General features: G+C 33.6%; 1 protein-coding gene across 3 annotated transcripts in view; it reads left to right on the forward strand.

The window, feature by feature from the left end:
• LOC136835075 (protein turtle-like) overlaps positions 1-17,795 on the forward strand; it is a 406,342-nt gene that overhangs the window by 349,298 nt on the left and 39,249 nt on the right. For all 3 annotated transcript variants that reach the window (XM_067098253.1, XM_067098252.1, XM_067098254.1), the window contains 2 exons: positions 2,080-2,276; positions 8,585-8,878. In XM_067098253.1, coding sequence (XP_066954354.1) covers positions 2,080-2,276; positions 8,585-8,878 — 491 coding nt within the window. The remainder of the gene's footprint in view (positions 1-2,079; positions 2,277-8,584; positions 8,879-17,795) is intronic.

The following is a 17,795-nucleotide window of genomic DNA, read 5'->3' on the forward strand; positions in this document are numbered from 1 at the left end:
TTGCCTTAATTTGGTCTTCGTTGCTTTCTTTGAGCACTAATGATCGATGGTTGTGGATGCACTAATATACTCCTCTTTTATTTAGCACTTGAAGGTTCTTGTTCCGGTCTGTTGCAGACAAACGACGAAGACTTTTCACGTTTTTTCAGGCTTCATAACTTTAATGTCATTGAAAGAGACGTGTGGCATCAATTTTCCTTCTTCGAATTGCAAATTATTTCAAAGAATTAGGTATTGTCTAAGCTCGCGTTCATTATGAAATTCCCCTGAATGGGTAACAGGTTGGTGGATACCAAGAGTATCACTGAAATGCATCGTCTGGTCGTAGCTTTCCCAGGTCTGTCGCAAACTTTTGTCTAACAAAAATGATGTAGGTCTTCGGTGTCAACCTCTAAAAGTTCTTTTTTTTTTCGTTCAGACGAATTTGATGCCTTCATTTGTTTCTGTCCTTGATGGTGTTACCAACGTGTGTTGGGTCTTCGTAAACGTATCATGTGAAGTATATACGTTTTATCTTTAATCAAGGAAGTCCTAGAAGTTTCTCTTTTTGTAGTTCTAATTATCAGTTAATAAAGGAAAAATATACATCTCTAAATATGCATCTCTGTATAAATAAAAGGATAGATCACATGAGTTGCTGTTGTTGAAAATAATTGATTTTGCTTTCATAGATTTCAGGAATATTTGATGAAATATTACAAAAATCATGGGAACGAAGTCATTAGGAAGTTATACATGTAATCAGTTGATATTTAATTGTTCTAAATTCTCTTGTCGGCACTCTTAATAATGACAGTGTAAAGATCTATGCACTATCCTTTTAGAGAATTAGGCGAGAATTTCAGTTTGATACTAAATGCACTACTTATCAAAGAACCATATACAAACTCCGCTAATCCCAAAATACCCATCTCCAGATCATTCTGTTTTTGCAACCTTGTATGTAGTGGCTAGCAAGTCTTGTACTTACTGATTTCATATCTATTTTGGTTGCATGTTTCTGAAATCGTAATTTTCTTTACCTGAACTACCCTTTTTGTTTTTGGAGAATAATTGCTGTTTTTGTGTTTTGAGTTCATATAAAGAAAGAAGTCAATTTAATACTTTTTGCTTTCTTTAAACACTTACAGTAGCACATTAATCTTGGTTCTTGCAACATTTCTACTTTTGCATGTACCTTCCTTGCGAAAGAGTCCCTTCATGCAATAAACATCAGAGTTATATGATATTTAGTCACTTATTATCACTAATGTAATGTTTCTTTCCTCAAAAGAAAACAGATGCAAAAGTATTAGCAGCTGAAAGGGAGTTTGAATAGTTTATGGATGGATCAGTGAGTACGAAGGCATTGCTTGCAGGTACAGAAGCACAGGAAGAACTATTGAAAGTTAGATGTGAGAAAAGGGGAAAAAGTTAAGTTTTTAAAGCACAATCCAAGTTGAGCACGGATGAATTTGAGCACAAACTATACGAGGAAAAAAATTATTTGCAAAGGAGTGAAATACATATAAATAGAAAGTTTAAACAGTAATAAATTTTAGAATATAAAACTGAAGATATTTCTGAAGAGAATGCAGTTTTCTATTGGGTTGTTTAGATATTTGAAATTTTTGAAGTAGAAAAGATGAAAAAAGACAGGTAAGAATATTGCAAAAATTGGAGGCCACTGTAAATTTAAGACACCCAAGTAGTAAGGTTCTTGATTTTGTAAACTAAGAAGGTCGTAATAAGTGTATTTTTCTTTCACGCAGTCTTTTTCACTCCTCGTATCGAAGAACATTATGATCACACTTTTGTAACTGCAAGTAATGCATCAAGAAATAATCAGAAGGAATCTCAAAAAATAACTATGTTGTTGGTCATAATAAGTGCGACCATGATAAAGTCTTGGCCTTTTGATTTACACTGAAAAAGACTTTTAAATGAATAATCATTAAGAACATCAAAACTTGGCCTGTAATCTTTCTAGTCTTAAGCTATTCTTTTCATGGTCCGCTAAAATTTCATTTTATATATTTTTACTCTAAGAACTTATACGATTTTTAATGAGTTATTCCACTGAGTTCCTTTCATATACAGAGCCACTTTCAACTGGAGGTTGAATGGATCGGACAAAACCTACACCTCACCTGGGGAAAGGTTACCCTGGGGCCACCTCGCTTCCCATTACACATTTTTAGGTGCCACGGACAAGGACTATGGAGCCCTCTTCTGCTGGGCTAACAATTCTATAGGCAAACAAGAAACGCCTTGTGTCTTCCAGATTATCCCAGCAGGTAGGTACAAAACCAATAAACATTCTGTGACTTTGGCTGTTTCTCTTTTCTTATCATGAACAATTTGGGTGAAACAACGTCTTTTGTTGTGAGTCATCACTGCAAGTTTAACTTTTTAACTATTCTGAAAATGAACAGGTAAAGGAATCAGGCTGATATAGTGAAATGAAGCATATATTTGTTTTGGGAAAATCTTTTGTCTTCCAACCAATCATACAAAAAATATATATTAATCAAGGTAAACGGTACATTATAAACAATTTGAATAACGAATCTCCTCTACCTACCACTGAATGAATACGCCAGGGAGCATTACTCAGTGCTATACAGGAAATTACACTACTCAAAATACCTAGTTGTCCTTACAAGTATAAGGAGTAAATAAGATTCAGTTCGCTGTCATACGTTCTTCGTTCCCAGGATACCAAGGTCAAAACAACATTCTTGAGAGGACTCTTTCTTCTCTTACTCTGGAAAAAAACATAAACAATCTGAGCTTAATTTTTATCAAACCAACTGAGGAAAGTTTTAGTGGTATATAAATACTTATAGGTACACATAAAAGAACGTATACTTATATAAAGGAGAGGGGCACACGCGAACAAACATTCCCACATGCAAGAATGTAAACGTATATATGCACACATAATTTTGTGGATATATATATATATATATATATATATATATATATATATATATATATATATATATATATATATATATATATATATTAATTAATGTATTGTAATAATATTGATAAAGTAATTTTTAATGAATAACTTAAGGGGAAATCACTGTGTCCTCCAAAAAGGAGAATGATAGTGAATAAAGTAATTCACGAAATCAGGTAAGTCATTCTCAGGAATGTCATGGAAGGAACGGAAAATCATATATGTAAATGATCAACAAGTTTAAATTTAATTGTAACAAATGAAATCTGCTATGGTGCAACGTTGCTCACACATAACGAACACGAACGAATTTCTTCTAAACAGTGGAAACCGTGGTATCTTTATCATTGCACTGAGGGTGGTAGAGGAAGGAAGTCTAAATATTTACACAAAGAAATCTCCTTAGTAAAATATGTTACCTATAATATTGATTGCATATCTTTGCACCTATCAATGAGCTAATTAACAACGACACTATTTTCATCAAACGGTGACTGGGTTTAAATATGGTGCCTTTCTTAATTTATCTTTAAAAGATTCTTTGATCAACAGATGTGTTGATATAATAGATTGTTTGTTATTGGCAGTCGTAGATTTCTTACATCCTCTTCATACGTGAACGAATTTGGATTATGGTCGCAGTTTTTCATCAGATATCTGGTTAGTCTCGGCGCCACTTATATGCTTCACATAGGAGAACAAATCAAATTATTTCTTCATTTTTTTATGTAATATGTTGCCCATTACCGGTGATCTTAAAATTGTAACATTCTCTTGCATCGATTATTTCTATAAAATATTTAGGGTTTTACCGGTAAGCATAAGATCTTGTACAAAAATGAGAGACATTGAATTATCTGCACAACGTTGATTTATCTGCCCAGAGGCATATACTAGCGCCTGTCAGTGAATGACTAGGATTTTAGACAAAGTAGGTTAATGAATATTCCATTGGGCCTATAACTCTGATCGTAACGTCGGGTAATTTTCTTCTTTGTAGAAAGTTTTGTTCTTAAACAGCAGAGATTTCGTTTATTACAAATGATAAAAACCTAACAGGTTTTATTAAATGATGGATATTTGAAGTAACACAGTTATATAAATATTATAAAAACATTAGAGCAATTCATGGAAAAATAATACATTTTAAATAAGTTGAGAAACCTTGAGTAAGATGAAAATGAAACTGATAAAGGACAAGTGGAGAGAAAAGACAGAGCAGGTTCATAAAGGAAGAGAAAAGGGTGAACAAAAAAATGGCAAGAAGCGGTAGACAAATGAAAATATTAAATAATAAAGCCGCTAAACACATTTACCAACGAGACATTCCCTGAAGTATTGCTTTTAACGGGAGGGATTGCGTAGATAGGGGAAAGAGAGAGTTTGATAAATAGAAAGACGAACGTGACATAATGAAATTAGGGACTTCGTTAGGGAGATCAGAAGACTCTGAACAGTTGACGAATTTCAGGACGATCCGAAAAGAGAAATTCCTTTGAAAGTGAATATAAATTATCGGTCCACAGCTCTCGGCGATTGGGAAATTTAGCGTTTCTTGAATATCAATTGAAAAAAGAATTGGTGCTTTGTAGATTGAAATGGGGCGAGGAAGAAACCAATGGAGGTTAAATGGAAATGAGAATTTTACGAAGTGTGTGAATTAGAAATTGGTATCTGAGATGTTCATAACAGAGGGGAGAGTTGTAGCTGAATGTATGTACGGGACAGTGGAAATTAAATGGGAGTTGGTGTGTAAATACTATTCGTTGTTGACTATCGGTTGCTAACCCTACAAATGAACAGAAGAGAGAACATTCGAAGAAAAATATAGATGGTTTGAATAGAGATGAATTACGCACAAGGGTTACAGAAGTAGTCAAACCTAACGATTCTATTTAAACAACTTTCTGACAGTTGCTGAATGTTTTTGTTAAATAGAGTTCCATAGACAAATTAATTCAAAAATAACGACAAAGGGTCGTGCTTACAAATTCTTAAAAACATTAGGTAAGTATCTTCCTTGTAATTTGCTTTCTGTTTTATTAAGAGAAAAGGTATAGCAAGACATTTTCCTTTATAAGTCCAGTGGTTTATATAAGTATATACATACGTACATACGCAAACACACATGCACCTACCACTGAGTATATATAGACATATATATTATATTTTATATATATATATATATATATATATATATATATATATATATATATATATATATATATATATATATATATATGTGTGTGTGTGTGTATTTGTGTATATATATATACATAAATGCACACACACACACACACACACACACACACACACACACATATACATATATATATATATATATATATATATATATATATATATATATATATATATATATATATATATATATATGTATATACATACAGTATATATAATATATATTCAGCGGTAGACGGTGACTTGGAAATCTTAATTAGATAATTAAGTTGTCATGGGTAGGATAACATTTCACTGCGGAAACTTTCAAGGTTAATAACCTCATTATCATACTGGAGTTAATTATAGAAGGCTACAATAATCATTTAGAAATAGAATCAAATAACAAGTACGGTTGAATAAGTGAAAGCTGTTAGAAAATATAAAGGAAATAAAATTCAAAATCGCTTTTGAAATTGCCTCTTAAAATTTAAAAAGCAAATTGCCAAACACTTGAACAACCCGCACAGTTATTAGTTTGATGCTAGAGTTGTTATCTACCTCCGGTTCAGTTTTCCCAAGAACTAAAGAATCGGGAATACAAAGTCTAGGGTCTGTTTGAACAAAAAGACTTATGTAAAATCCTGGTCAGTGAGAGTGGTTTTGGGTTCAAATGTGTGGTCTGTGTTATGTTGGAGCCACTTCCCTTTGTTTTACACTTAGAATTATGGAACGCAGGGATCGCTCTGTTAGAACAATATTTTCCCTTTCTAAACCACCGTCCTCAGTTATAAGAAATCACATTTTCTGCAGTTTTGTTGCTGGGGAAGAACTGATGCATTAGGCGCAACAGACTGAAAAATGTCAAGAAATGTACAAAAATTTGATGTGCGGGAACCTTAGTGAAATTCAACTGTTGTGCACTATATTAGGAAAGTTCGGCAATTATGAGTTACAATTAGTGTTCAATTCTAAATACCGGGTCTGTTCAAAGCGTATTCCTCGATCTCTTCATTGTTGAAAAAAAGAATGCATATTTAAGGATCTTCACTCATAGCGACAGTAAATAATTTGGTATAACAAATTCTAAAGAGCAATGACTCCTAATCGGTGAGTTGAACTGAAATAAGTGTATAAAATGAAAAAGATGGTTGTTATTTAGAGCTTCACTGGCCTTCCGTCAATAAAATAAGAAAGAATTAATTTTCTTTTTTTATTAGTTTACACCGGCCTTTCATTCAAGAAAGGTTCACTTAAAAAAGTGGGAAAATAATTCAACACTCAACAAAGGTTGCTTCTTAATTCAGGTATTCATAGATATGCAGTGATTTTATTCATGAGGTATATTTTAAGTGACACATTTAACAGGCTGTCGTCGATGACGAATAATGCGATTGTAACCAACACTGCAAAATATGTATGATTATATGCACCTATGCATGGCAATATCTTTCTGTGTGTATGTGTGTGTGTGTGTGTATGGTTGAAGCTGCAAGTGTACATGCAGCAGCAGATGATGGGTGTTCATTTGTAAGTCCTTCTGCGTGGCTGTTTGTCGGACTTTATCCAAGTGTGCTGTTGAATGTCTTTGCTTCCAGAGACTTTGTCTTCACTGAAACACCTTTATATCGCCAGCACATAAATAATGTGACATATTAGTTTCTGTATTTGTTTCTATATGAATTTACCTTTTTTATTTTTGTTAATGTTTGTGCTTCTTGCAGTTCAGCTTTGTTATAAAGAATTCTGAATGATAAGAAAACCAGTCATTATCTCTTCAGTTAAGGTTATTCTCTTCAGATATCATGATACGTTTTCCTGGACATCATCTAGAATAATATTTATTTCTCAGCAAAAGATATTAAAGTGTCCAGTATACTAAAATGCTTATGTTATGATCCGATTATATTTTGGTCCTATAACAGGAAGTAATGGCAATTATATTTTATTGGTGTAATTTGTTTAGTTCAGCCTGTGGATTGGAGTCAGAAAATTGAAGTTAAATCAGAAAAAACAGCATGAAATTACTAAATTATTATCCTAATAAATTACTTTAAGAATGTTAAACTACTGGGGGCATCCATTGCAATTTGTGTATTAAGATTAAAATGAAATATCATTTTCTAAAATGATGTACTGTTTACAAGGCAATGTGTGTTTGAATAATCCCTTTATTCTTTTCTCAGTTATGCTTTTATAATTCCAGATGAGTTACTTTTACCTTTGTCCTTATTATAATGCGTATTACGTCAATAATGCATGCACCTTTTTTCTGCTGCTATAAGAATTCATGAAATTTAAGTTATTTGTTTTAAGCTGGTGATCCTTCATGGTAATATTGAAAGATATTTCCACAAAATACCTCCAGAGTGAAACGAGAAAAGTTCCTTTCTGGAACCAAGACTGCGTTTCAGATGAAGGTTAATCAATCCCCTCACCCCGGGTTTCAGAGAGCCTCGCAGCACCTCGACTACACTAAGAGAAAATGACTGCTCTCTTCCAAATTAATTTCATCGCACAATCCATCTTTAATGTTGGGCAATTCGTAATCAAAGAAGAAAATAAGCTCTTAATTAAAGTTTGAAGAACCTCAAAATTTTGTTTGATGCAACAATAGCTTTCGTCGTGCCGGGCAATATATTTTTGGATGTGATTATTTTACTTTTGATTATTACTTTTGTATGAGAAATTATGTGAATGTCCGTGCAGTTTGTGTGTATCATTTATTGCGGATGCTTATTTAGCAAATAAGCCAGGTTAAAATGGACATTCATCATTTGCATAGCAAGCCGACTTGATTCGAAGTATGGCATTGAAATCACCACTATATAATCTGGCCTAACATTTTGCCGACATATAGCCATTGTTATACCGGGCATGTAATAGCTTTCAAAGAAATTGGACAGATTTAATAAGATAACAAAGTGCATTTCACCTTCTTATATCAAATAGCTAAGGAAAAATCGTAAGGAAAAGGTAAAAGAAACAGTTTGGGGAAGAATTTTAGCAGAGACGCCATAACATACACATTTTGTAATGGTCCTTGAATTTCCTGTAGGATATCACCATACGACTGAATAGAAATAAAAAGCAGACACATTTCCCATATTGAGGAAACACAGATGAAACTATAATTTGATATTGGATTACCCACATGAAACAGGAGGTGAGAGAAGGCAATGATTAATTCCGTAATTATTTATGTCTTTAAAAAATGTTTCAATGAAGAATTGCCAACATTAAGTATAGCTTATTTCTACCATACGTGTTTAAGCATATATCCCTTTATCAATGTGTATATGTATGCACACACAAACACACACACACACACGAAGTTGCACCCAGACAGTACTGTAGATCATGCACAAAATGGACAGTGCTCTGATGCATTAGTTGTGAAAAGATGATGACGTATTGCTATGCACCAGTTCTGAATCGATTACGTATATTTCCATGCAGGGCCTCCATCCTCCCCGGAGAATTGCGAGATCATCAACAATACCGCAGAGAACATAGAGGTGATGTGTGAGCATGGCTTTGATGGGGGGATGGAGCAGGCATTTCTGGCCGAGGTTTATGACGAAGAAGGTGCCTTGCATCTGAACCAGTCCTCTGGCGAACCTCAGTTTTCTGTCGAGTCCCTCCAGCCAGGGACGACCTACACTATCAGGATATCAGCCTATAATGATAAAGGAAGGTCTCAGCCTATTTCTCTAACTGCCGTCACTCTCAAAGTTGCCGAGCAGAGAGTTGGTGAGTGTTGCGTTTTTCAGTTTGTTCTATCTGACTTTAAGTAAAATAAGACAAAGAAGATTTCCAAATGTTAGCTTACAGTGCTTCTCTTGTTGTTGCTGTGTGGAAAGAGTCACTACGACTCTCTTGTTTCTAATATCATCAATATACCCTTCATGTAGAGGGAGCCTGAAAGCTTGCTTAAAAGCCAAAAACTCAATAAGACCAGCTGGCTTTAGAACTTGACCATTTCAGAGATAGAAATAGGTTTGATAAAGATGCACCGCCCTTCCTGTACATGGCACAGTTGTTGTTCTTAAAATGCTTGGTTGTATGCTCTGCAGTCTCTTCCATTTTAGATATGAGGAAGAAAGTTACCTCTCATAACACCTTTCTATCTTGCAAGAAACCCGTACAGAATATACCCTAAATAGGTAAATGGATCTGCACTTTATACTTTTCCATTAATTCCCCTGGCGTACCCTTACTCTATCCAGTGTACGTTCCTTGGGTAGAAATCACAATTCTTGTTTCTTTTTGTAAAATATTCCTGTCACCCAACTCTCCTTCGCACTACTGTACTATATTGTAGTCTGTTGATGTTTTCGCATTCCTTCCGTATTCTCTTCCTGTTCTGTGTGTTCTGTCAAGGATGAATCAAGACAGATAACGTCGGTGCCTGCAGTAGAAGATATGATTAGGACACAATAACGCGTTGCCCTCTCCACGTTGGATGTTGTCTACCCTCATATCACTGGACAGTAGATGGAATACTTCTAATGCTCTTCATGCAATGCAGATTTATCTTGCTTTTTGTTCATTAATCGTTTAGTGAGGCTTTAAATCATGTCACGTCAACATTCATTCTTAACTCTTTCTTGTGTCCTATGGGATGCATAACATTGGTTTTACTTTATAATTTAATATTGATTTTTATTATATAATCATAATTATATTGTTATCATTTGCATCATTTCTGCCACTCCACGTGAAACAATAACTTCTTGTATGCTTATTGTTACTTTAATCATTTTGGATGCCATTGGTTTCATTATCTTACTGCTATACTACCACATGTTTTGATCTTGGGTGCTTATTATTGTTATTATTAATATTATTACTACTGCTGCTGCTACTACTGAAGAAACTATTATAACTTTTCTGCACATACTGGATTCTAATTAGACTTGGCAGTAGTGACATGTGAAGGTGCAGGTAAGAGTATGAAACACGATAAAATGAATATTTGACTTTTGTGAAGACAGCTGCATATTCATTACTGGAAAACATGATAGACACAGATACACATACAGACACCTGCACACACACAGACGTACATGCCAGTCAGGAGATCCGTTTGTTATGTATATATATATATATATATATATATATATATATATATATATATATATATATATATATATATATAAAATGTATGTATATATTTATATATATATATATATATATATATATATATATATATATATATATATATATATATATATATCAGTATATATACAAGCAAAAACCACGGGAAAATAATTCAGAAGATCCATACCAAGCGCTTTTGCGTTTATTCTCGCATCATCAGGGCTCAAATAAGACGCAGTTTAGAGGAATGGTAAAAGGTAAAAAAAGAAGAAGTAGAAGAACCACCAGATGGTTTATTGTCATAAGGTGGCAAAGAAAGAAATCATCTGGTATAATATAATCTGACCACAACTGAAACAAGATTCTTAACGTTAAGAACAACGGGAAGGATGACCATATTAACCAAATGTGCATCAACCTGAATTTTAATCTCTTTTCGTATATTTATCAACCACTCTTTTCATTATAAAAGCATCAAGTTTAAACAGACCAAAACTCAAGTTTAAAACACTACCAGTATTGGTTATTAACTGGAGTGAAGTTAAATCCGTAGTTTCATGCAATGACTCATTGAATCTTGTATTAAGACAAAGACTGCTAGTGTTTTGTACATACGTTTTGGTCTGTTTAAACTTGATGCTTTTATAATGAAAAATTTTTTAATAAATATAAGAAAAGAGATTAAAATTCATTTTTATACCTGTTTGACAAACTGTGTGGTCAGCCCTTCCATTGTTCTTAACATTCAGTATCTTGTCGCAGTTTGTGACTGGAATATCCTGGATGATCTCTTTCTCTGTTATCCCTCGACAACTAACTATCTTGTGGTTTTTCATCTTGTTCTTTGCCTTTTACCATTCTTCCGAAGTGTGACTCCTCTGTGACCCGACCAAGCGTGAATGAACGCGAGAGCGCTAGGTAAGGATCTGCTGGCTTATTTTCCTGTGCTTTTTTACTATACCAAATAACGTGCATCTGTGATTTATATATATATATATATATATATATATATATATATATATATATATATATATATATATATATATATATATATATATATATATATATATATATATATATATATATTATAAATATATATATAAACGTTATAAAGCGTGAGTCTTACTTTTGAGATGATGATTGGGTAAACTAACGCTCGAATCGTGGCATAGAGAAAGTCTGTATTTCTTTTCCAAATTGGACTGAAAGGTTGTCAAAAGAAAACAAATTGAGCAAATATGTAATAGTAAGCATTTATGAAATCTATTTTATTCAGTTTTGAACGAACCTGTGTAGCATCCGTTACTCGACAATAAACTTACAATATCTTTTATCATTTTTAGTTTACTCAGTCTTTGTTTTGATGTTAATGGGTTTCCTGAGAGCCAGTTCATTTTAATTGCTCCGTTGTAACGTCACCGTTTAAATTCTTTTTCGTTATTGCATTCCTTTACTATTTGGTTTTCATTTTCATTCGAAGAAACAATGGGTGAAAAGGCGGACTAGAAAGTTTATGTAGAAAGTATCTACATAAAAATATATAAACGTAACAAAAAGTGGTTATCTTTAGAACGGCAGCTGTTTAATCTACTGATTTAAAAATCTTGCTCGGATTAGTCGAAAAGTTTCTTAGATTACAGATATATCATTCGTACAACGATAAAGAACTTCTGACCGACAATTTTTATAAGAGCTGGGGAACAGTCTATAAAAATTTGACATACAGATTTTGCTTTTATATAAGGTTTTGAGAGATTTCAGTTTAATTTTCATTTAAGGGCCGACCCTTATACCAAGACTTATGTTATAACTAATAAACATATTATAGCCTGAAAAGAATTTAAGAGAAACAGCAGAATTACAGATACATTTTTCAGTACCATCAGTACATGTCTAAATGTAAAACACCTAGGGTGAACATATTTGGACATGAACCAGTTTTGAAGAGGAGTCAAGAATTGTATACTTTTTTTTTAATATTCGCCTTCTTTGACCAATATATTGATGGTTTAACCCTGTTTTTCTTGTTTCATGAAATGGGTGATTTATTTGATATAAAAAGAGTAAGTATCTTTGAATAAGAATGCATGCGATTAAAATTCTTACGTCCAAAGTTGAAATGAAGGTACCTTTAGTTTGGATATTGCAAAAGATGTACATAAGAAGAAACTTACATTTACTTGGATACCAGGGAAGGATTTTAAGTTCGGAATGGATATGATATAGAATAGTGACATAAATAACGTTTAATGCTGAACGTAGAGGATTCAGTCTTAACAGACAACGTTTCATTGTTGAAATAGAAAATTAAACTTTTAAAAACGCTAAAGAATCATATCGTCTGAAGACTGTTAATGGAAGTTTCTTTATGATGGTCTTCGTATAGAAACGCCTAGAAAAAACTTGCATGTCGAATGTGAACGTGCTTGATTTGACGAGCATGACTCAAATGATCGATCAAATTCAAGCGGTTTTATGAACTTTGAAAGCTTTTCATTTTCAAGAGACTAACTCGTTTGCAAAACAACTAAGGAGGTTAACTCAGTTATAAGCAGAATAAAGAAGAATAATGCACGAGAAGCAACTATGCTTGCAAATGGCAGAAATATGTTGAAGGTAATAGGACCATAACCTTCAGAATCTTGGAGTGGTGCACATGTTTCAGGATTACTTCAAGACTTCCATACAAGTCGGGAGCAGCGGCTTGCTGTTGATGTGACCTTTTGCGAACCAAAACCTACCGTAAATAATAAAAAAAAAGCGTCCTAAAGACATTATTTAATCTTGAAAAACACACAGTTTTGAGCCACATGAGGTGTCTCTTCAGGTGAATGTAAAAACAAGAATGCAAATACCAAAGATAAAAAGAGAACAATGAAATATAAAAGTAGGAATAAATATCGAAATAAGTTTAAACGACATAGATATCGCTTAAGTCACACCAAACTGATCATTTAAGCTTTTAACAACATCACACAAAGGTTGGCTGCTTTCCAAACATGATCATTGATAAGACCGTCAAGTTTGTAACAACCATTGTTCAAGTTCATTCTAGGATTTACAAACTTGACAGTCTTATTACGACTCTTTTCTTTTCACTTATTAAAACTGCCAACCTTCGTATTGTGGTTAAAAGATCACATGGCCAGTTTGGTGTGACTTTAGTGACCCCTATGTCGTTTTTACTCATTTTTATACGTATTTCTAATTTTCTTTCTTGCTTTTTTCGAACCTGAAGAGGAGCGTAGTGTGCCTCGAAATTGTTGTGTTTTTCAAGATTAAAGGATGTCTTTAGAATGGTTTTTTTTATTTGTAACTGTTTACATGCAAGGCCTATCGTGTCTGGAGTTCCACAGTGTAATGTTCTTGGTCCGCTATTGTATACAAGTCATATGGTTGTTGGCCTGGAAAACAAGATTGTTCAGTATGCCGATGAAGTAAGACTTGTGAGTGTAGCATTTATGAGAAATGGAGCTACACTTAGTCTCAATCGTGACACGGAACGGATTATTAAATAGTGCAGTCGATGGGGTATGAGGATGAACTCCAGTAAAACAAAAACTATTGGTTAGTAGGTCTTGTACTGATTTTCCACCCCATCCTACCCTTCAAGTGAATGGGACTGCTGAATGAGTCTGAAGCTTTGACTATACCGTACTTAGTGTATCGTTTGACTCACGTCTTACTTTTGAGAAACATCTAACGGAAGTTATGTATTGTACGTAAGGCCTCATACTTTTATTACAATGATAAAATGAACGCAACATGTTTTAGGTCATTTGTCCTTCCTCTACTATGATATTGTTCTCCGGTGTGGATGTCTGCTCCTGCCAGAGACTTATCTCTTATTGAGTGATTGGTGATGGTAGGTTTCCTTTTCCTAACATTAGAACTTAGGACTTGGACCATCGACAGATGGTCTCATGTTTGTCAGTGTTTCATTAGTTGTATTTTAACAGAGCTTTCGATTTCACAGTCGATCGCCCCAATCCTCCTTTCCTCCGAGAGCGACCAGATTTGCTGAACAACAGCACCAGTATGCAGTAAATGTGCTTTGCTGTCGAACTTTTCTTTTCCAGAAATCTTTTATTCCTCACTCCGGTGAACTGCGGAACAGTCTCCCTGAAGATGTGCAATTACAGCCTCAAAAATTCAAGCGAAAATTCAATGCATTACTACCCTAAAACAGTTCTCCTTGTACTTTAATCAGTTATTTATATTTTAATATTTATTTATTAATTTGTTATGTCTTTCTGTTTTTACTGTTACCCTCTATTCAAATGAACTCCATTTTCTTTGAAATCCTGAATTGCAAGTTAATGGCCCCTGTGGGCTTGTTCCATGTAAAAGGGTTCATATTCTATATAATAATAATAATATAATAATAATAATAATAATAATAATAATAATAATAATAATAATAATAATAATAATAATCCCACGATTTCAATGTGGCGTAAAATATATACGGAAAGGCCCTTCCAAAGCAGCTACAATTAATCTTTTCAAGGAGTATGAAAGACTGCTGATCCAAGTGGAGGTGTTATACAGCAAATAGTCAATACATCTCGGGGCAAGCAAAGCCTATCATAAGTAACGAGTGATGCAGACTGGCATGTCAGTGAATTGTCCAAAAGGTGAGGTCTGTGTAAATGGAATCAAGGAAATATAATAAAATAAAAAGAAGTAAAACCACCGTGTACCATCCATAAGCCTTAGAAATTAATACATCAATATGCTGTGCTAGCAAATCCTACGTACCAATCAACGAGAATGAAGGATTTTTCACTGTAAAACTTATCAACTTAGAAGATGAATTGAAAATGTTAAAATTAGAAACATTTGAGGAATTAAACAAAATGGAATGGTTCCATTCTGCCTTTTCATGGTATCTGCAAAGAAAGGAAAATTGAAAACTGTTTAAACTTAGGATTGTTTTACTAATTTAAAATGGAATGTAAATAAAATAACCCTTTTTTTTTTTTTAGGAATAATGACACCTTTTAGCTGCTGTACCGACGTATGCTACTGCTATTGGGAGTAGTATGATTTGGCTTGAATACTGGCGAAGAAATGATAATACGTTTCCTGGTGATAGCCAACTTGTGAATGAGATATAAGATAGAAAAACTAAAATAGGATTGGAGTTCTTAATGAAGGGAAAGGTGCATGATTTGCAGCTTCTTAATTGAAGAGATCATTCACCTTCAAATGTACTAATATATATGTCTCAATTTGTGGTTAGTCACATTGTACCTTTCTTAAATTGGCAAAGTTTCCAGCGAAATAAAAGATTATTAATGCAAAGACGATGTTTTAGTTCAGGAAAATATAAGTTTCCGCACTGCGAAGTAAGAAATGATGAGCCTTTTTGCATATAAACGAGCAAAAGATACAATAGGAAGTTTTTCACTTCTCCACACTTTTAGTAAAAGGGACTAGATTAGAATAATTGTCAAATGTATCTCGCACCTCTGGCATCCAAGCATTTTTTCCAAAATGAGCTCTGAAAAGCCCTTTGAAGCGGTGTTGTGTCCTCCTTACCACAAACGTTCAATAAAGAAGAGAGGGTAAAGCTCATTGTCGACAGTTTATCGCACACTATTCAGCAGAGACATATTACATGTCTCTGGTGAAGTGTAAGTCTTTTACAGAGGTAAAGGCTTTTGTTACTAGTGAGGGCTTCAGTATAAGTTGTTCGTGTCAAAAGGAATCCGTTTCGTATCGTGTTGGTCCTGTTCAACAGGTAAAACTAATCTACCTTCGACTGAGTTTTTAATGAACTTCCAACTCGCAAGTCATGAAGATGGTTTTGTATCACGTCTTTACAAAATTTATTAATGATGCATAGGTAGGTTTAGTGTGTGAACATGGAAAGACTCCCACGATATAATATTATGTGGATTAAAATAATATAATTAAGGCCGGAAGGGACATTTAAAGTGTGATAAACAGAAAACCAATTCCTGTTTTACAGTGTAGGTTTTATAGTACAGATTTTCATAAAAAATGGGAAATTCTCCTTCATGTTCATAAAGCATCTGATCTCAAACACAGCTTAAATAGACTTGTATTTTTAGTGCGGTTACCAAGTAGGTCCAACAAAGAGTAGTCGAGGATAGTTTTTGTTTTTACAGATACTAAAGCACTTGCAATCGAGATGTGAGGGTACAAGTACCTATATGTAGTAAATCATTATAAATGACTCTCCAGTGTAAACAGGTTTTTCAAGAATATTTTGTTATTCTGAGGAGATATTTAAGTATCTTTAAATATCTTTGAACTTTACTGATATTATTTATATTTAATAATTATTGATTTCGTATCTGTTTTCTGTGTATAAATGTAGACTTGTATGACGATGCCCGACATCAATATTTTGGGGCTAAGGGTAACATAGCAGAAAATGCAGATACCCATCTTACAAAAAGGAAATTGAATAAAGCTCAATGAATCACAGTTTAATACGTCACTTTGTTTTTTATAATAATCTTTCGTGTGAAATAAAATGCAATAATTTAAAATGAATGCGCCAACATATTAAACTTTAATTTCAATAATCAAGGTAAGTAAGATCTCAGTCCCTGGAAATAGGATTTGTACAGGTTTCAGAAAGCTGGTAATAACAACAGTCCCCAGTCAACGAGCAAAAACCACCACATTACTCCCAACTAAAAGTATAACGACATAAACGTTGGAAGTTAATTCTTATTTCTTGCAATTAAGCCTGGAGATTTTAATCTAGGAATTTAATAAAACCTTGAAGGAGAATCTTTTCCTTTCGTGAATTTCGCCTTTTTTTATAACGTTTTTCTTACTTATGATGCTTCTTTCGTTCCATTTTTTTTCTATTTTGATGTTTGTATAATCGATGCATTGTAGTTACATATGTAATTTATGAAGATAACGAAATACAATAACAAAGATGGTAATTCTAAAATTATAAAGCTTTGGACAAGTCCCTGATGCATGGCGTATTTTAAAAAAAGAAATAAATAAATAAAAACAGTTGGAATTTTATAAAAGTATCAGAATATTTACACGAGACAGCAAGGAAATTTTATGAGTTCCCGATAATGATTGACTGATATTAAATATTGAGAGAGAGAGAGAGAGAGAGAGAGAGAGAGAGAGAGAGAGAGAGAGAGAGAGAGAGAGAGAGAGAGAGAGAGAGAGGGAGAGTTTAAATGTTCATTGGACATGAAACACATCGCTTAGCTTTGCAGAAGTTCCTTCAAAAGAATTGAATTATTGGATATGCACCGTGGGTATTGGCTTATAGATCTGGTCTGTATAAGCATATTCTGACGTTGCTACTTAATAATTATGAAGAGAGGTTTTTGCAGAAGTTATTTGCTTCCAGTTTGCAAGGTCGAGATGGAAGTATTGTAGGTAGATCACCAATGCATTATCTAGAAACTAATTTCCTTGGCTAATGATTTTCAGTGATTGTTAACAAACCCGTCTATTTTTATTTTATTTTGTCGTCAGATCCTACTCATCATTCGCCCACATCCCTTCCTCCATTTCCATCTTAAACTGCTCCTTTTAAACTCCTTTGGCTGGG

The sequence above is a fragment of the Macrobrachium rosenbergii genome, chromosome 54, assembly GCF_040412425.1.
Source record: "Macrobrachium rosenbergii isolate ZJJX-2024 chromosome 54, ASM4041242v1, whole genome shotgun sequence".
Taxonomy (NCBI): domain Eukaryota; kingdom Metazoa; phylum Arthropoda; class Malacostraca; order Decapoda; family Palaemonidae; genus Macrobrachium; species Macrobrachium rosenbergii.